A 20,984-nucleotide genomic window follows, 5' to 3' on the forward strand; every position below is an offset into this window, starting at 1 on the left:
AACTGCCATGTGTCAACTGCACCCCTCCACACACACACACACACACACACACCGGAATCAGCTAGATTCGGGTACAAATCAGTTTGTATCCGACCTGATTTGCACGTTCCTAGTGCAGTGTATTATAAATCATAATGGTGGCTTATTTTTATTTGCTATCTTCATTGAAATACTTTAGGACCCATTGCCATCATACATTCAAACTCTTCTGCAATCACAAAGGAGGGAGGCTTTAAAAACCTTGAAACAGTCACAGAGCAAGGTGCAAATGTAGCAATATCTAACAACTAAAAATAATATAAAATCAAATAAATTTTATGGGCATAATCCAGCCCACTGTTTATGCACACAGATAAGATTTTACAGCCTGCATGAATGCAGACAGACCCCAGAGGCTCTAAACCGAGAATGAACACCTTCTTGGGCACTAATAAATATGTGGGAAACATTTGCTATTGCATTGTTTAAACATATCTGTGCAACAATGAAAGCTACCACCCCACACACACACACCTTTCTTTCTTAACAAAAAGCAAGCTACATCTTTGGGGGCAAGAGTCCTGTGGGCTATGAGATGCCCATTCACACTGTAAGAAGACCCTGATACCGAAATTTACCTCATGGGTGAACCCACTCTTTATGTGAAAGACCGTTGTGCAGAAGCCTCTCCTTCTCCCCCACCCCCCACCCCCAAAGGAAACTCCTGCAAGTAAACAGATTTGCTGATGGCACCATTTCCCAGAAATATTTCCCTGGGTCAAAGCACAAAGCAGTTTTGTCTCAAAATTCGCTAGTTTGTACACATTGCTTGCTGAAGTCTGTAATTTAGTGGCATATCAGAAGGAACTGGGCTGCATCCTCTTCCTGTCTCTTCCCAGAGAGGGTTTTTTTTCCCTTTTCTTTTTTTCCTTTTTCTTTTTTCCCCTCTAGGACAGTAGCTGGATGAGGATAGTCTTAATCTTCTCCAGATTGTTTCCGCTCTTTTTTCTAGGAAGTGTGACATGCTGTAACATCATATCAATACTATTTTAAGTGTATAAACACGCATGCGTGCACATATACATGCATGAAGCTACCATATACTATCAAACGCATCTGTTGTCTCAGGCATAAGTCTTTCCCAGTGCTGCTACCTGTGATCCTTTTAATTAGAGATGTCAAGGACTGAAGCAAGGGTCTTATTCCTGGGAAACTGCTGGAGTTGAATACACAGACTCAAAGTGTAAGCCTTCCAAGGCAACCAAACCTAAACCACTGAGCCACATCCTTACATGCCATTGCACAAATAAATCATTTTGTAGTATCTTTAAAGAAATTTGATAGAAAGAAAGAAACCACTTACCAGCAGACGTCTATTTAAGGAAAGATATTTTTAAACTAATGTAAACCATTTGTGAAGATTGAAAGCTACTGACTGATATCCAGATGAACATTGTGTGTGCTAAATAACAGTGCACATGTACAGCACAGTAAGGATGACTTTCCCAAACCCCCTCTTCCCTCTGCAGCCCTTTGTGCCTCCTGCAAATATGTCCCTGAGGGCTCTGGGACCGCACAGATATATTTTTGGGTGGCACAGAAGGGTGCAGCAAGGAGAGAGAATTGGTGAAAATCAGCCCTCTCCTGTTGTGTGTATGCAGTGTTATTTGGTACATGCAACGCGAGTTTGGATGTCAGCACTAGCATTTTATAGAGTATTTCTGATGATAGATTATTAATTATTATTAACCATTTCCTAAGCACAGCATAGTATAAAAGTATTTACAGCACTTATCTTCTTCACCTCCACAACTACCCAGTAAGAAATGTCAGAAGAGAATCTGAGGCTGTCCAAAATACCCATGACCCCACCCTTGATTCTTTGGCTAGACTGGAACTTGACCTTACGTCACATAGTGCAATGGCAAAAGCTATTATTTATATTGTCCTTCATTTATTGAATAACATGTTACATAAAGCATATTATACAAACGTCTGATATAAGACCGAGTATATGGTATTTCAATAATATAAAGTGCTCCAGACTCTTGTGTCTTATCCAGACATGTAAACAACTACTTGCATTTACCCACATAGAAGATGTCTCTGAATTTAAGACAACCCCCTTAAAATGTAGAGGTTAAATATAGGTTATACCTGCATTTACTTGAAGGGAAGAGGTCTCAGAATTTAATACAACCTCCTAATTTCTAATATCAACAAGTTGTTCTAGTAAAAACTAATCAGCCTACTTTCCTTTCACTGTCTCTACAACTGGACTAAATCTGGTTCAAATCGAGGTCCACAAGTTAGATCTCTTGCACCTCAAGTGTTCACATGTCCTCTGTCTGGGATGGATGACATCATTACAAACTACACCATTGAGGTGTTCCTGTGTGTCACTCACCACAACTGTACCTCATTTGTTTCAAATTGGTTAGTCCACAGGTTAGCTCACTTGTGTCTCAAAAGTTCACATATCTGCCATCTTGAATAGGGGTGAATGACATCATTACAAACTATGCCATTGGGGCATCCCTATGTGTCCCTACAACTGTAGCAAATTTGGTTCAAATTGGTTAGGAGGTTCACAAGTTAGCCCATGTGCATCTCAAACATTTATGTGTCCACCATCTTGAAAGGGGGTGGATGACATCATCACAAACTACGGAGTTGAGTATGTGTCCCTACATCTGTAGCAAATTTGGGTCAAATCGGTTAAGCAGTTCACAGCCCACTTACGCCTCAAAAGTTTACACATCCGCCATCTTGAATCAGAGTGGATGACATCATCATAAATTATGCCATTGAGGTGTCCCTGTGTATCACTCACTACAACTGTACCTAATTTGATCCAAATCAGTTATTCCAAATCAGTTAGTCCTCAAGTTAGTGCACTTGCGCCTCAAACATTCATGTGTCCACCATCTTGGATTGGGATAGATGACATCATCACAAACTATGGCATTGAGGTTTCCCCACGTGCCCCTACAACTGTAGCAAATTTGGTTCAAATCGGTTAGGCAGTTCACAAGTTAGCCCACTTGCTCCTCAAAAGTTTACATGCCCGCTATCTTGAATTGGGGTGGATGACATCATCACAAACTATGCCGTTGAGATATCCCTAAGTGTCCCTACAGCTGTACCTGATTTGGTTCATATTGGTTGAGGCATTGCGAAGTTCATGGTGGGGACACATGGAATGCTGCGTGATCTCCTAAGCCTACTGGAAAGTAGACTAAAAAATGGGGGGCGGGCGGTTAGGTCTTGGATTCAGGTAAATACAGTACATATTTTAAGCACCCATTCATTATAGTTTTTAAAGCAAGGAATATACTGATGTACTTTTGATTCTGTATTTTGAAAAGAGGACATTATTGGAATTCCACTAGTGTGTACCACCCTGCCCCTGCACATTTGCATTTGAATTTTGGACACCTGACATTTGCATTTTGGACTTCATTTTTTCATAGAGACCTATGCATGTACAGCCCAACACAAGTAGGGCCAAACCCCTGTGATAAGTGTGTGTTTCAGGCCTTATGCACATTGGGCTACAGACCGCTTCTCACACATTATTATTATTATTATTATTATTATTGTTTACACAGTCAGACAAGTGTTATTGACTGGTTTGTTTTATCCAGACATCAAGTCCTTCCCAAGGACCTGAGATGGCTGGATTTTATTGTCAATGTTGTTGCTGTTGTTATAGATATCATCGCAGAATATAGGCTGTTCCCAGTAAAGCTGCTTTTTGTAATTGGCTGATGGTGATTTCTGTGGCCCCTATGGTGTTGAGGTGCTCTTCAAGGTCTTTTGGAACTGCACCCAGGGCGCCAATTACCACTGGGATTATTTTGGTCTTTTTCTGCCACAGCCTTTCAATTTCAGTTTGTAGATCTTTGTATTTGGTGAGTTTTTCTATTTCTTTTTCTTCTATTCTGCTATCCCCTAGTATTGCTATGTCAATTATTTTCACTTGTTTTTCTTTCTTCTCGACTACAGTGATATCTGGTGTATTGTGTGGCAGATGTTTGTCTGTTTGTAGTCGGAAGTCCCATAATATTTTTACATCTTCATTTTCTACCACTTTTTCCATTGCTGGTCCCACCAATTCTTGGCTACAGGTAGCTTGTATTTTTTGCAGATGTTCTAGTGTATCATCCCTGCTACCTTGTCATGCCTTTGTTTGTAGTCAGTCTGTGCGATCTTTTTACAACAGCTGATTAGGTGGTCCACGGTTTCATCTGCTTCTTTACAAAGGCGGCACTTGCTGTTTGTTGTGGATTTTTCTACTTTTGCTCTTATTGCATTTGTTCTTAGTACCTGTTCTTGTGCAGCCAGTATTAAACCCACTGTTTCTTAAGCCATTGCCATTCTTAAGCCATTGCCATTCTTAAGCCATTGCCAGGTCTTGGTGATGTCTGATTTCCCAGTTATATTGTGCAAATATTGACCATGCAGTGGCTTATTTTTCCATTTTTTTCTGCTTGGTTCTTTACTTGTTCTTTCTTGTAGGCCTGCTTTGTTTCATTAGGATTGAATAGTTTCGTATTATTGACCATCTTAAGTGCATCTTCTACACTGTACTTTATATATTCTTCAAGCCCTCTTTTCTTCTCCTCTACTGTTTGATGGACTTGCGGCATTCCTCTTCCACCTGAGTTGTGAGGGAGGTATAGCCTATCTACATCACTGCAGGGGTGCAGAGCATGGTTGATGGTCATTATTTTCCTGGTCTTACGATCTAGCGTCTCTAGCTCTGCCTGGGTCCAGTCTATTATTCCTGAAGTGTATCTGATAACAGGTATAGCCCAGGTGTTTATGGCTTGTATGGTGTTCCTGCCATTGAGTTTGGACTTGAGGATTTTTCTAACTCTCCTGATGTATTCACTTCCAATTTTTCTTTACAATTACAATTAGCGATTACAAACAACAGAGGGGTTAGTGAGTCCCCTTGGAAAATGCCTCTTCTAATCCTAACCTGTCCGTGTGTCTCGCCATTGATTGTTAACTGTGTACTCCACATGCTCATTGCTTTTTAAAATAAATATCTGAATGTTTTTGCTTACACCAGTTGTTTCTAAACATTTTAGTATCCATGTGTGAGGCAATGAATCGAAGGCTTTCTTGTAGTCAATCCATGCAACACTTAGATTTGTTTTTCTTCTCTTGCAATTTTCCAAAATCATTTTGTCAATCAGCTGCTGGTCTTTTGTGCCTCTGGTGTTTGGGTAATTTCATTTCTGTTCAACTGGAAGCTGTTTGTTAGTTAATAAGTGTTGCACCACTTCATCTGCTATTATTCCAGTTAATAATTTGAACATAGTTGGCAGGCAGGTTATCGGTCTATAATTACTTGGAACTGTACCTTTTGCTGGGTCTTTCATGATGAGATGAGTTTTCCCAGTTGTTAGCCATTGTTCAATATCACCTCCTTGCAAAATGTGATTGAACTGTTTTGATAGTTGTTTATGAAGGCTTGTTAGGTGTTTAAGCCAAAAGCCATGCAGTTCATCGTCATCTGGCGCAGTCCAATTTTTAATTTTCTTTGCTCTTTCACTTATTAATTCTGGTGTTATTATTAGATCTTGCATTTGTTGGTTACATTTTTCAACCTCTTTCATCCAGCCTGCCTTCTTATTATAATCTATTGGATTGTCCCATAATTTCCCCCAGAATTGCACTGTTTCTTCTTTATTTGGTGTTTCTATGTTTCTTGCAGTTTCTCCTTCTATGCTTTGGTAGAAACGTCTCTGATTCGACTGGAATTGGAGATTCTGCCTGTGTTGTGTAATTCTGGCTTCATACCTGCTAATCTTCTTTGACACTGCTGTGATTTGCTGCTTTATTATTTCCAGGACTTCTCTAATTTTCCTTGAATCTAGGTGGGATTTTTGGATCAGATACTGTTTGGTGTTTTCATTCTTCAGCTTCTTGTCTTTCATATCTTTCAATTTACTAGCATCTGATCTATGCCTGGAGATTTTATTTTCTAATCTAATCTTCCATTTAGGTGATGTACTGCTTTCTTTTTTTACAGGTCCACTGATCTTATATCCGAGCTCTTGTGTTGTTATTGTTGCTGCACTGTACATTAGTTGGTTTGTTTCTTGCAAATTCTTGGTTGTTATCTCTGCAAGTGCAGCATTGACATCTTTTAATGCCTGAGTGAGTTGTTTTTTGGCAACTGTTTTTAGAGCTGGAAGTCGAACCCTGGTGGTTGTTTGGTTCATGTGCTCAGTTATTTTTTGCTTTAGTTCTTGTTGCTTTTCTGTTAAACGGCATTTGGGTTTTTGAGGTGAAGGCAAAGGAGCGGTTGCCTGGTTTTGATTTTGAAACAGTTCAGTAACAGTGGCATGCTCGATTTCCAACACCTCCTCCACCTGCGCCTGAGCAACTTCTTCAATTGGTGGTAATTCTTCTTCCATATCTTGAGCCTGTGTTGCTCTTTTCAGTTCTTCCAGCTCAACTCCTGTGAATACTTTATTTCTTATTATGTATCTTCTCTGGTCTGCTAGCCTTTGTTCTGTTATTTCTGTATCTGGATGCTTCTCTTTCCAAATTTGGTACTTTCTTTTAAAATAACCTCTTCTTGTTGGACTAGACTTGTAATAGCAGATCATTATTTCCTTGTTGGCATTTTTTGTATATATTTTTTCGGTTAAGCGACATTTCTTCCAGTAGCTTTGCTGTCTCCAGCCCTGGTTGCTCAACTGAAGATCCTGAGTCCTGTAGCCCACTTGCCACCAGATGTCCAGGGACTATAGCACCTGGCGCGGTCCTTGTTGACCCGGGCGATGACCGATCCGGTATAGATTTATTAAAGTTACGTCTCACCATATTGTTGATGGGAGAGGCACTCTTTATCTGGCTCCTCTGGTGAGACCTGTCCAGTATGGTTGGACCTCTGGCATAGCTCTCACCTTCCTCAGAGCACACAAGCCCCACAACCACACCAAGGTATTGCCTCACTGGGGGTGGTGGGGGTTGTTGTTGTTGTTGTTATTGTTATTATTATTATTAATTCAATTTCTATACCACCCTTCCAAAAATGGTTCAGGGTGGTTTACACAGAGAAATTGCAAATAAGATGGATCCCTGTCCCCAAAGGGCTCACAATCTAAAAGAAACATAAGGTAGACCCCAGCAACAGTCACTGTGCTGGGAAGGACTGTGCTGGGGGTGGATAGGGCCAGTTTCTCTCCCCCTGCTAAATGAAGAGAATCACCATGGTAAAAGGTGCCTCTTTGCCCGTGGCATCCAAAGTTATGGGAGTGGTCCTTGATTCAATTATCATTGCACTGGGGAAAAGTGGGAGGCACAGCTTGAAGCCCAGTGAATGGTCTGAGAACATTTACTGCTACCAAGTCGTGAGTTGGCCAGATATGAACCTGGTTTGCAACATAAGTGGGGTACGACAGGGAGTGTAAGTGTTGAATATAATTGTAAAATATATATAGGTTTGGTTTGGCTTTTAATGCATCTGCATCTAAGGTGCAGATGTCAGGTGTGTTGGGGGAGCTGGAGGGCTTACATAATGTATCAAATGTCTGCATGGGATTTATATGCAAGCCTGACTATGGCATACTTCAGTTCAATGTACTGTTAATTCCATTCCCCGCCCCGCCCCCCCAATCCTAGCAAAAACCATTGGAGGTCAACTGTTAGGGAGCATGCCCATCAAGACCAGTGGCATAAGCACTAGTATTAAAGGAACATCACCTAGAGAGTTTGCTACACTTTTGTGTAGTTTAAAACAAAAAGGGCCAGTGGGACTTTTTACATGTTGTTTTATTAACAATTGTAAACTAGGAACAATGTTAATTTCTGTTTGGCAGTTTTTGTTGCAAGCAATAAAATATGTCAACACTAGTCCTAACCATATGACTAGTTCATCTGATAATGGATATTTGTATGCAAGAGATAAGAACATACTTAAGAGCTTTATTGGACCAAGGCCAAGGTGAATAAGGCAAGCAAGGGGCTGGTTGTCTCCTTGAATGAGGAAATGTTATTATTCCGTTTTCTCTATAATGAAGAATAAACTCCATAGCATGTCAGCAATTCTTATTAACCAATTCCCTGTGTTATAGATAGTCAACGTCTACGAATGGACCTGCAGAAGATGGATCTATTGGAAGGCAAAATGTGTGATGAATTGGCTTCTCTCAAAGAAAAAATTGAACAAATGACCAAGGACTTGGAACTGTACAATAATGTGCCAGCTTTGAAAACAGCAGGAGAAGAAAAGAAAAAGGTGTGTAACTGTCAGGCAAGATTATGATATTTTATTGGGATTCCATTATTGAAATATGCCAAAAAACAACAGTTTCTTGGGCTCCTTTCACATACACTGAGCCATGGGGGAACTGGTTTCCCATGGTGTTCTCTCAGGTGGCTACAGTATATGTGTGAATACTTAGCTCCCACATGGAGTCATTTGTGTGGAATGTACCTTAGTCAACAGAAAGTAAACAAAGTTTCTGTATTTAAAAAAAGAAAATAGTACCAATTTTGAACCTTCTAAACCTAAATTAGAAAGAAAACTAAAATGTGTTTTATATGTTGCAGTTGAAATCTTCTATGTATCTGTGAATGCTTAACAAATTGCTTTGTTCTAAAATATCAGAAACACTTACTACACATACTTGGAAGCAAATGCTTACTTCCAAGTAACTATGCGTAGAATGGGCTGTAAATCGGTCTTACAAAAACATAAGTTAAGACTGCCTACCCACCAGTTTGATACTCCCTTTTCCTTCTGCACTGCTTGCCTGCGGCTCCTCCATTTCAGCACCCTCTGCCACTGCAATGTTCTTTCTTGTTAGTGGTCCGATTTTCCTTCACACTAAGGATGTCTGCGCCTGCATAGGCCCATCTCAGAACCTTCTATAGCTCCTTTTTTTAAAATGGTAAACCCACCCCCTTTATGACATATAGACACACTTACTCCTTCAGTCTTCTTCCGACTACTGCAATAGTGACATCCGAGGACTTTCTGTCACTTGCTCCATGTGAGAGAGCTGGGTGTGGGGGCGGGGAGAGATAAGGACCATATTTTTGCCTCTTATATTTTATGTTTATTCTTTCTATCTCCTCGTTCTGGCTGTTAGGGCCTCCTTTAAACATTGTACACATTGCTCCGCTAAATTTCATCATCGGACAGGCACAAGGAATGCCTAGCGTACCGATTCACTGGATTGATCTCTACAAAATCTGCTTGGCCTATATTAGACAGGCCCGCAGAAACCGAGTCACCAGGCTCCTTGCTTTGCGGTGGGAGAGGGCCTTGCATGCTACTACAGCCCTTGAAGGCCTTGCCTACAGGCCTTGCGTACTACTACAACACACTAGTCAGGAATTCTGGCAGCGACCTACAAGCTCTGGAATGCTGTGCTTGGGGGAATCGGAGTTTCTGATGCTGGAGGCATCACAAATGACCCTATCAGTACCAGATCAGGGTACCACACTCCCTCTACTGAAGGAGCAATCACTCCCAGCACCCAAAGCTTTGACACTGGGACTGAAGCCCCCTAAGAAACCAGAGTCTGCTGATCCCAACAGGGAGAAAAAGAAGCAGAAAAAGAATCAATCCACTCCTCTTAAGGCCACTACAGACTCCATGGCCATATAATCTATGCATATGAATCAGGCAGACTCAGAGGAGGATCAACAGCTTGAACCCGAGCTAGATTCAGAGGGAGAAGGGAACCCAGAGCTTCCCTCTGCTTGGGAACCTGATACAGAGGAATCCCAACGCTCTGATAAAGGTGCCTATTCCCCTTATAGGTATGATGAATGGGACAGGCACTCTAAAGGGAAGCACCCTCTTAAGCATTGGGAGTGAAGTAGATATTGGTGGAACCCAGACCAGAAGTATATCACCCGAGGTCACATACCTACTGGAGAACAGAGAATAGAGACAGGTACCCATCGCCATTGGTGCAGTCCAATACATTATAGATCCCATTCGGGTTCGAGGTCTCCGTTGTCCCGCAAGAGGGCCAAAACATTGGGCCAGACACCACTTAAGTCTAAAACAAAGAAAAATACCAAAGTTACTACTAAACCAGACAGTCAACCACTGAAGTCTTTGGTAACATCTCAACCTAGTAAACCTGTGTAACTAGAAGTAGGTGACACTCCAGTGGGGACCTACACCACATTCAATCTGCAACCACAACACCTGTGTCTCTTCCACTTCTACCTACCATCACTGAGGTGGTTAAAGATGCCTGGAATAAGCTGGCATCAATTCATCCTACCTTTAAAAAAAACTGAGAACCTATATTAATAATAATAATTCGATTTCTATACCGCCCTTCCAAAAATTGTTCAGGGTGGTTTACACAGAGAAATAATAAGTAAATAAGATGGCTCCCTGTCCCCAAAGGGCTCACATTCTAAAAAGAAACACAAGATAGACACCAGCAACAGTCACTGGAGGTACTGTGCTGGGAGTGGATCGGGCCAGTTATTCTCCCCCTGCTAAATAAAGAGAATCACCACGGTAAAAGGTGCCTCTTTGCCCAGTTAGCAGGGGTTCATATAGGGTACATCAAGGCGATGCATCATATTTATTTTTACACCCCAAACCTAACTCAGCTGTGGTGGAGTTGCAACGAAGTGCCAGACAGAAACTATTATCAACACCATCTGATCCAGATGAGGAAAAGCTTTATTCATTTGGCAAGAGGATGTACACAACTTCAAATCTCCAATTACGTATATCCAGTTATCAAGGTTGCATGGCTCTTTATGCTCATTTTCTTTTGGAGAAGCTCAAATCCTTTATTCAGCAGCTTCAACCTGAACAGAAAGAAGCCACCATGACATTCCTTTCAAAAGGCTTACAGACCACCAAACAACAACTACACTCTACTCGCCACAAAGCTGACTGTGGCTCCAGGGCCATGGCAGTGGCTGTCACTTTATGAAGACATGCCTGGCTGAAGTCAATGTCTCTTTCACCTTGAGTTCATTCTTTCCTAAAGAACCACTATGCTCTGTCCACTGGTGGTCCAGGTATTTGGCCATCCATTCGTTTAATCCCAATTGCCTTTGACGCTCACAGTGGACGCTTCCAATTCAGGGTGGGACACACACTGCATCAGCCGCGGTGTAGCAGGACACTGGGACAACTACAAACTCGCTTAGCACATCAATTGGTTGGAGCTCCTTGCCACTAGAAGGCCATGAAGGCGTTCCTGCCACTTCTCACCGGCAAGTCCATACTGGTCATGACCGACAACGTGACAGCCAAGTCTTACTTGAACCATCAAGGCAGCACTCACTCACCCACCTTGTCCCAACTCACCATCAACATATGGAAATGGTGCCTCCACCATAACATCTGGCCCTCCGCTGTCCACATAGTAGGGAAGGAAAATGTGTGTGCGGATTCACTGAGCCGTGCAGAGCAAACACAGTCTCACAAATGGACATTGGACAACTCCCTAGTACAGAGCTTGTTCCGCCGATGGGGCCACCCACACATAGATATGTTTACAATGAGAGAAAACAATGTGAACAATTCTGCAGCAGAGCAGATTCATAAGTGGAACGAAGAGCATGTTTCCTCTGCTACCACTGATTCTGAGAGTACTTCAGAAGATCCAGTAAGAAGGGACAAATTGCATTCACATCGCTCCATGGTGGCCCCGATAGGAACATAGGAAGCTGCCATATACTGAGTCAGACCATTGGTCTATCTAGCTCAGTATTGTCTACACAGACTGGCAGCAGCTTCTCTAAGGTTGCAGGCAGGAAACTCTCTCAGCCCTATCTTGGAGAAGCCAGGGAGGGAACTTGAAACCTTCTGCTCTTCCCAGAGCGGCTCCATCCCCTGAGGGGAATATCTTACAGTACTCACATGTGGTCTCCCATTCAAATGCAACCAGGGTGGATCCTGCTTAGCTCAGGGGACACATCATGCTTGCTACCACAAGACCAGCTCTCCTCTCTAGACAGGCCTGGTTCTCTACATTCCTAACCCTATAGAAAGGGCAGCATCTACCTTTGCTCAGTCATTACAACGTACTTACCAGAGAACAGGAGACTAAGCTACATCTGAATGTCTGCACCTCACAGCCTGTAGGATCACCACCCACTGTTCTGGAACCCAGAGGTCCTGGGCATCATCAGAGCAGCCAGGAAAGCATCTGCAAAACATACCTACAAAGCAAAATGGACACAATTTAGTGTATTCACAACCTCTGAGGGGATCAAGCCGAAAGAGGCCACACTTGAGATCTGGAGTGTAATCCGTTGTATCCATAAGTAATGGGTGCTGCACCCGCGCAGGGACCTCACAGATCGATTAGCTAGCTCCTTGCGCTGGCCCAAACTGCCACACACGTGACCGTGCTTTCGTTATCTTAGGCAGTTTGGGCGCGCCTCTTTCAGTTTCTGTTTGACCGCCGTTGCGTCAACACCTCGGATTGTTAAACTCCTCAGATTTACTATTTGTACTTGGATAACGACTTGGACCAGACGACAAAGATTTGGACTTGATTTTGGACTGGATAAGGACTTGGCACTGGAAATCCTTTGTACTGAGCATAAAAATGATCGTTTTTCCACCCCTTGGGGCGATGGCGGATGCCGCTAGACGAAAGACTACTTTCAAGCGTTGCTCTGAGTCCCGTGCAAAACTACCATCAACGGACACTCATGATGCTTGTTTGCTTTGTTTGGGGGAGCAACATAATACATCGGCTTGTAAGATATGCTCATCGTTCTCTAAACAAACACTAAGGAATCGGGCGCTACGCTTACGCACGGCCCTTTATGATGATGTGCTTTGTCCCCCAACGCTGAGGCCCACGACGCCGAGAGCCTTGATGTCAGAACCCTTGATACCAGATCCCACGGTGTCGACCTCAGCATCGAAGCCGATGGTGTCGAAACCTACAGCATCTCTGGTGGACTCTGCTAGTCAGCAGATCAACCCCAAAGAGGCCTCACTCGAGTTCATTCTTTCTTACTTGTTGCATTTGAAGAAGTATCAGTTCCATCGCTGAAAGTTCATCTAGCTTCTATTGCAGCTTTTATGTCCCATACCCATATCTTATCTGTAGACCCAGTTAAACAGTTCTTTAAGGGCCTACTGCATTTATTCCCCCCAACTCCGAGTTTAGCTCGGAGATCTCAAACTTCACTCTGACTTCACTCATGCACAAATCTTTTGAGCCCATGGCTACCTGTCCTTTAAAATATCTGACCATCAAGACAGCCTTCCTGCTGGCAATTACACCAGCTCAGCAAGTGTCAGAGCTCCAAGCACTCAGAACAGACCCTCCTTACATCCCCTCACCCCCAGCAAGAAGGCGTATGCGCCTTCGCCTGGATATACAATACTTACCTAAAGTAGTGTCCCAGTACCATGTATCACAGGACATTTGCTTACCTGTATTCTTTCCCTTGCCAACTTCAGCTGAAGAGAGGGCATGGCATGCTCTGGCTGTTAAGCACACCCTCTCCTTCTATCTCCATGGTGCAGCCCTCTTTGAGGCAGAGCAGTGGCCTAACTGTGATGTGTCAGTGGCCTGTGAATTGAGACATAATAGCAAGCTACAGGTAGCACAAACTGGTTTGCTAACTTCTCCTCACCTACCGAGACACTGAAGGGTTTGCAAGATTCAGAGCCCATGGGCACTGCATCCCTGTACACAAATGAAGATCTCAGATATTTAATTAGCTTTAAATACCTCTAATTAATTCTTGTTGTTTTGAGGGGAAGAACAGCCCCTCCAGTCTTTGCCCTGTCACTCTGTCCCTTCTTTAAAGCTTGCATGCCATTTTTCCTGTTTTTGATGCTGCCATGCCCCCGGCTCCATCCATCTTCTGCAAGCCAGAGGAGCAGCTGCTACTGTGGGAATTCATCAGCTCGGGAGTCAGTGGGGAGCCATTCAGCAGTGCACCAATATGTAGGAGATTCAGCTGGACAAAGGCAGTGTCAGGAGCCACCTAGCTGACGAGTACTGCTTGGGTTCCATGATGTTGGAGCGGGTGCCAGCCCTGGTCACCAGCATCTACCACAACTTCAAGCACCCAATCCAGTGCTATGACAGCTCTAAACCTGAGCATCGTCTGTGAAGCCCCTGATGCTGCCATCCATGAGGTGGAGCTCTAGCCACTACCAGAGGGCTGTGCAGGCAGGCTGATGAGATGAGAGATGGGCAGCTGCCATGGGACAGCAGATACCTGTGACCCATATGCCTCCGTTGCCTGCGGCAAGACAAGGGGAGAGAGTCAAGATCTTGGCATATGAGGACACAGCAGGGAAGAAACGCAGGGCCAGCTTAGGAGCTGGCAGTGGAATGGGCCTTTTCTCCAAAGCCCCTTTCTGCACTGTAGACCCATCGAGAAGACTAAGATTGTCTGGAAAATACTTCTTGCCCATCATTTGTGACAAGCACTTCAGATAGTATTCAAATAAGAAGTGTGGGTTTTCATTCATACAGAACTAGAAAGTCTTTATGTGTGGGAATAAGCTTTCAGTTTTCCATTTTCTAACTTCTCCACATGAATCAACTTCAGAAGTCCAGTCACTTCAGTCATATTTTAATATAAACAAATGGATTCACAAATATTTTGCACATCTAAGACCACTATTTTTAGTGGCACAATCGTGCCATTATAGTTAAGATGAGGAGTGTTTTCAACATTGCACCATTATAATCCCTAAACATTTTACTGCTTATAAAGTCAAAAGTCTACACCCAATCCCTCTGAAATCGTGCATACATTCACTAGGCCAGAAGAGCTCATATAAGCTTCTCAGAGCTCTACTGTAGCCAGAGAACAGGCCCTGTAGGGAGGGCTGCTGCTCAAGGCCTGTGTGTCCCAAGTGAAGGAAGAAGAAGATATAAGGGCTCCTAATAGGTTTCCATCCCTTAAAAGAGTTGGGGTTTCAAGAATTGGGAGGCTTTTGTTCTCAAGGGGGCTTATAAAGCAGAGTATGAGTCACTATATATGGTTAAAAGGTGCAATTCAGAGGGTTAAGGCCTACTATTTCAATCAGATTGGCTTAAGGCCTACCACAATTTTGCTGATAACACCATCCTAAACCAAGCAGGAGGCCTTGAGCATTATTTATTATTTTTAATTATCATTGGTGTGTATGTGTTCAAGAAAAAGAAAAAAAAGTACAGTGAAAATGTAAATCTGCTTAACTCTCCTCTTAAATCTGAACATTTTTGGATTACTGAATTTTTTTCCTGTTTTGAATTTGTTTTTCTTGTTGACTAGAGGCCAAATAGTTTTAAGATCAATACTTAATCCTTGTATTATTTCCTTACACAAAGAAACTGCAAGAAGAGAAAGAAACATTATCAAAGCGCAGAAATGCCTTCAAGAAAATGATGGAACATCTGAATAAAGAATATGAAGACCTGAAGTTGCAGCTGCAAGAGAATGAGACACATTCACAGGTATAGTTGAAAATATCTATTACCATTCAGCATTGCATGTTCCCAAAATCTCAGAGGTATGAAGCTTTGCATATTATGTCTGTGCATACATTTAAATGCTTCAAAGCCTCTTTGGCAAAGTCTTTAAAATTTGGGAAGATGTAATGTTTCTTTCCAAGAAAAACTACCAATCACAGAACTGATTAAAATAAAGAAACATGGGACTTCCCCATGTTTTATTTATTTTTTTATACATACACACTGTGACCAGCATCTAGAGCAACCTAACGTGGGCGATGCTAATCCCCCTGTGCTTGCAGTGAAGCGGGGTGGCTTGGGGCAAGAGCACAAATACTTTGAGGAGCTCACCTGCACTCTGGAACCGCTCCTTAGACCAGAAACATGTCACTTGACCATCAGTGATGTGTTCCCATTCTAGGGAATGTTCCGCTCTGAGCTCACAGCAGTACCGGGGGTTTAACGCCACCCATGTTAGGTTGTTCTGGATGCCACTGTATTTTAATTGCAAAGGGGAAAAGTTGTAAGGAAAAAAACCAGCACAACAAAATATAACAACTTACACATGGTAACAAAGTCAGCTGTAATGGGACATAACACAAAGATCACATCACCCTAACAAAGGATTGACTACGATAGATAGTGCTTTCCAAGCCAAAGAGATGAGAAGTGATATCTGACCAGAATGACACATCTGTCTCATGAAAACATTTAACTAATGACTCAGTATTTACCAATTAAATGAATAGATAGGCATCCATAAAGAGTATGTCGTTTTGCTTAATAAAGGAATGAATTTGTTTAGTTAATTTGTTTATTAATGCCAAGGACCATGCTTGTTTACTGTCATCCTGTTGTGGGAGAATCCTGACTCTTACACTGGCCTGTCTGCTATTTCTGGTCTTGCCAACAAAAATAAATAAATATCTTCTCTTGTTGTCAAGGTTATTGTGCACAGTGTTCTGATGATCCTGTTCAAAATATGCAGGTATAAAACACTGCATAATTTTATTAATTTTATCAGACTTACCTCCAGAACCTGCTGATAATATTATATTCCCATCACATATTAAAATAGGTCCCCATATCTCCACATTCTCTTGCACATTTTAGAGAAACCATGGCTAACTTACCATACAAAGAAACATGGGCAGTTGGAGTTCTGCCTGCATTGCTGCATCTGTGTAAACACCGCTGATGGTACTGCAAAACAGGCCTGTTCCACTCCGTTGTAATGTTGTACAAAACAAGTTATGTGACACAACACCAATTGGAAATAATGGCCATCACACTGTGCAACTGCATTTGTGCAGCTTTACAAACAGTCTGTTTCACAGCACCCACAAGCAACGTTTACACAGACACAGCAATGCAGATAATGTTCTAGCCACCCACGTTTCTTTGTGTGTTAAATCAGCTACTTGTTCTCTAAAATGTTCTAGAGAAATGGCGGCATGTCAACCATTTTTGTTTTTAAAATGATCACATCTTAGTGCAAGTGTGTACAGATTCCAACAGTGAATTAACTGTACTGAAGTCTTTCTGCTCCTAGCTGAGACAGTCTTAAAAGGTTTTATTCCATAACCCTTCCACAACAGGTAGCAAGTTGGTTTCTCCCAAATCTATTTCCCATACCACTCTTCAACCTTCCATGTTCCTTTGGACCAATGTACTGGAGGCGTGTTATTGGAGGCCTTCTTTGCCATCTTTTTAGCTTATGAGAGCTTTGACTCTAGTGCCTCAAACTCAGTAAGTGAATGAGCCGCTCCACCCATTACTTTTTTGTTAGGGTATGAATGTTGGATTTGAAAACTCAAAAACCAATTGGGCCTGATTTTTATGAAATTCTGCAAAACGCTCTTCACAAGACAGAGGAATGGACCCTTTAAACAGATCACAAATTCTCTATATGTACTTTCCCAGTTATGAAGAAAGGCAATTTTCATTTGGAAAATGGGTTATGCCCTTAACCCTACTATCATAGATCCATTTTCAATTTGGCAAAATTTGGAAAAATTTAGTTCTAGTTTTGTACACTGAGGATGGAGAGGTAGGTGTTGTAGCATACTGAGGAGTAATAAGACTAAATCAAATGGCCAGTGCTATTAAACTATTCTCAAGACAGAAGGACTCTTGAGAATAGTTTATAGCACGGTTGAATGAAGAGTTATCACCCTCCACTAGAAGCCCTATTAAAACCTATATATAAACCCTGATCAATGGTTCCAGAGCACATGTGGAAGTTCAGTAGAAACAGGAGCTTCTTTTTTCAGTTCATCAAAAATTGCTTCCTACACACACACACTTACTTCATTGAAGTGAACAGGGGTGCTTTGCATGTGTGGCACACATTGCATTGTCTTTCAGATTTACTGGCTATTGAAAGTTCAATAAAAGTCAAGTCCATAGGACTATTTTACTTATTAAAATGGTTGTGGGTAATTGTTGGTTTGGAGTATACTGTATACTATTACACTATTACACATTAAATTATACTTAAACTTAAAACATTCACTGTCACAGAGTTGTTATGGCACTTTCACTGCAAATTGCCTGCATGTTTTGAATCAAACATGTTGAACAGTAGTATGAAGCAAATTGATAGTGTAGAATTGTATTGTTAGGAAGCAGCTATCAATATAATAGCTGCATTACCTTCCTGTTGATGCTGAAAGTGTTGTTTAAGCCCCAACATTTAACTTGCACTCTTATAATCTTCTCACTGCAGTCCTGCTGTTATCACAGCTTCTGGCATCAGACAGGAAATCAGCTATGGAAATGAGGAAGTTTCGCCTGTATGGTTCAGGGCTCAATATAGTGTCAAGATACGTTGTATGATAAGGTGTACATATTCTGAAAACAGTCATTAACCAGAAGAAAACAGATAATAAGAATTAAATGTCTTCGATAAATCATAGTCTGCACACACATTGCAATTAAATTTAGTATTCCTGCTTTCTGCACTCATTGCAGCTAACTTGATTTCACTGTATAAACATTGGGTTGTATAAGTGGAAAAGTTTGGGTTAGAAGACTTAATTTTTATACTACTTAATTTAAGCACATGCCAACCTCTTTCCTATTTAAATAATGGAATTTAGAAGTGATCAGCTATGTCTGGATTATGCCCAGTCTTGGTCGTTTGACAGAATGAAATATAGCTAGAAAGTAAATAGAGGTGTCCCCCCGCCCCTTTTCCCTACATAAGTTGGAATGCAATTGTTTTCATTCTGGCTGTTATATATTTTGTTCATTTTACTTTCAGCTTACGAATTTGGAAAGGAAGTGGCAACACCATGAACAAAATAACTTTGTGATGAAAGAATGTATCCTTTTTGCTTTAATAGTTTTCAGTGCTTTCTCTTTCTCACTATCAGTTAATGATTTTTAAATGCTTTTACTTGAAAAAGTAGCCAAAAGAAAAGCAAACGGGTAAAAGAAGAGCTAATAGAAACCTCATACATTTCACTTTCAGTAGACAGTCACCAATGTTTATTTTTATGTTTTTAAGCTTGCAGTATGGCTTTGGCAGACTGTCTCAATAAACCAGCTAAGGATTTGTTTGTATCCTCATGTTTTGGTGGTACAATACAATCCTCGCACTAGTAGTACAGATCTTAGCTCACTCTGTGTGGTAGAAATGGGGGGTGGGGGCAGTGGCTGACGTCTTAACTAAGGTTGCCTGCATGCTCCAAACACTAGCGCACATGCAATGCTAGGCTAGCCCCCACACTAGTCCCCACGTTTCCAAAGTACATGAGTGCAATTATTTTGGAGCTGTCCTTGTGCTCCATGGATGCTCTATTAGAGCAGAAACACATCCCTGATACTCATTAGGAGAGCAGAGAGAGCTGCAAAATAATGGAGCCCTTGCTCAGGAGCACCCGCACTGTGGGAACTAGAGTGGAAGCTAGCACTGCATGGCCCCTGATGTCTGGAGCACACACACACAGAGATTCGTGGCCCCGCCTGCCACTGCTGGCTTGCATCTGAGAGTGCTTGCATGCTTCCGCCACTGCCTCAGCAGCATGGCCTGAGAATGCTAAACACCCACCCACAGATGTTGGCCGGGAGGGAGTGCTCATATTGCCCTTTGGCTCAGACAGTAAAATATTTTGCACCCCCCTTGCATGTTTATGTCTCACATGTATATACATCATATATCCACACCCATTCTGAAGAAAGGTGCATAGTACTTTGTCCAGAAGCAATGGTTATGAAAAGGTATTTCTTCAAGAAATAGTCTTCCTTGCCTAATGAATTGCATGAGGTGACTGATGTCCTACAACTGTTCTAAAGCAGCTTAGGTAGCTGTAAGGTCATCAGGTCCCACACGCACCCCACCGCCCCCGACCTCAGGATAAGCTGCCTCACCCTAGAGTAGAGTAGTTATCTGTATCATCCTGCAAAGTGGTGAGGAGGATGGTGCAAGGTATCTGGAAAAAATATATGGGGAAATGGTCACCATGAATCCTTTTGTCAGGAGGAAGTTATGAGAAATTGTTATTTTCTTAATTGCAACTTATTATGTATTGAATGTCTGTTTCCTTAACTTGTATCATCAGTTATAGCAACAAAAACTCAAGAGAGTGATTACCGGCCCATAATGAAGAATGTGACTAAGCAGATTGGAGAGTATAACAAAACTCTCATAGAAGCTTTACAGAACAGCAGGAACTGAACCTAGGTAGTTCCTATGTGTGTCAATCGATGAATGAGAAGACATCTATATAAAGTGCATTAATAGTCTCAGGAATATTCTTGAAATTTCTACTACTCCCATTGCACAGTAGCAGTTTTTAAGTGTGCCTTTTTCATATGTGCTAGTTAACAAAAATTTGCTTCTTCAAAATGAATTTTACTTAATTTAATCCTGTGTTCCCAAACAAATATTTCATTGAAGACACCTCTCCTTACATTGTTTTGGTTTTGATTAGTAAGTAATGTGACTGAATTTAAGCCATTCTGAAAGACAGAAATGTCTTACTACTACCCTCTTGTGTACTATCCTCTAATGATAGTATGCTAAGCTTCATCTATAATTATCTGATTAGGCTTATTAACTTCAGCAGAAGAGAAAGTGTTTATCGATGCATGTGACCATTTTATCAACATTCCAAAATGGTGAGTGAGCAGGGGAGCAAAAATGTAGGCGTAGTGTCAAAACAGTAATAAAATAAAGGAATATAAGAAAAAAAATCCAGTATTGTGTTTCCAAAAATGATTATTTTGGAAGGTTTACATGTCTCAGAACCAGAGAAATCTGGAGTTTCTAGTTTGCCGGTTGACATTCAGCACTGTTTCTAGAATGTTGAAGTCAGCTATTCTTGCTGTAAAGGGTAAAAGACGCCATTATAACAATGAAATTGCTACATAGCTTCCTTTAAAAAAAATTCTCACCTATTGTGGGGGGGGTTAGGGGACTCCAGATGCAGGAATGGGGTTTGTGAACAGAGGAGGTGGAGGATAAAAGCAGAGAAACTGGTTGAAAAGAGGGGAGCCACAGGGGAAGCAGCCCTACCCTAGAAGCAATGGGCAGTCAACTCCTTGCATTGCCTTACTCCCTTG

The 20,984-nt window shown here is 41.8% G+C and overlaps 1 protein-coding gene across 2 annotated transcripts in view; it reads left to right on the forward strand.

Moving 5' to 3' along the window:
- The window catches only part of IFT74 (intraflagellar transport 74), a 116,781-nt gene extending 96,162 nt beyond the window's left edge, over positions 1 to 20,619 (forward strand). For both annotated transcript variants that reach the window (XM_053294789.1, XM_053294790.1), the window contains 4 exons: positions 8,079 to 8,242; positions 15,294 to 15,419; positions 18,682 to 18,742; positions 19,982 to 20,619. In XM_053294789.1, coding sequence (XP_053150764.1) covers positions 8,079 to 8,242; positions 15,294 to 15,419; positions 18,682 to 18,742; positions 19,982 to 20,097 — 467 coding nt within the window. In that variant the 3' untranslated portion in view covers positions 20,098 to 20,619. The remainder of the gene's footprint in view (positions 1 to 8,078; positions 8,243 to 15,293; positions 15,420 to 18,681; positions 18,743 to 19,981) is intronic.
- The last annotated feature ends 365 nt before the right edge of the window (positions 20,620 to 20,984 follow it).

The sequence above is a fragment of the Hemicordylus capensis genome, chromosome 2, assembly GCF_027244095.1.
Source record: "Hemicordylus capensis ecotype Gifberg chromosome 2, rHemCap1.1.pri, whole genome shotgun sequence".
NCBI lineage: Eukaryota > Metazoa > Chordata > Lepidosauria > Squamata > Cordylidae > Hemicordylus > Hemicordylus capensis.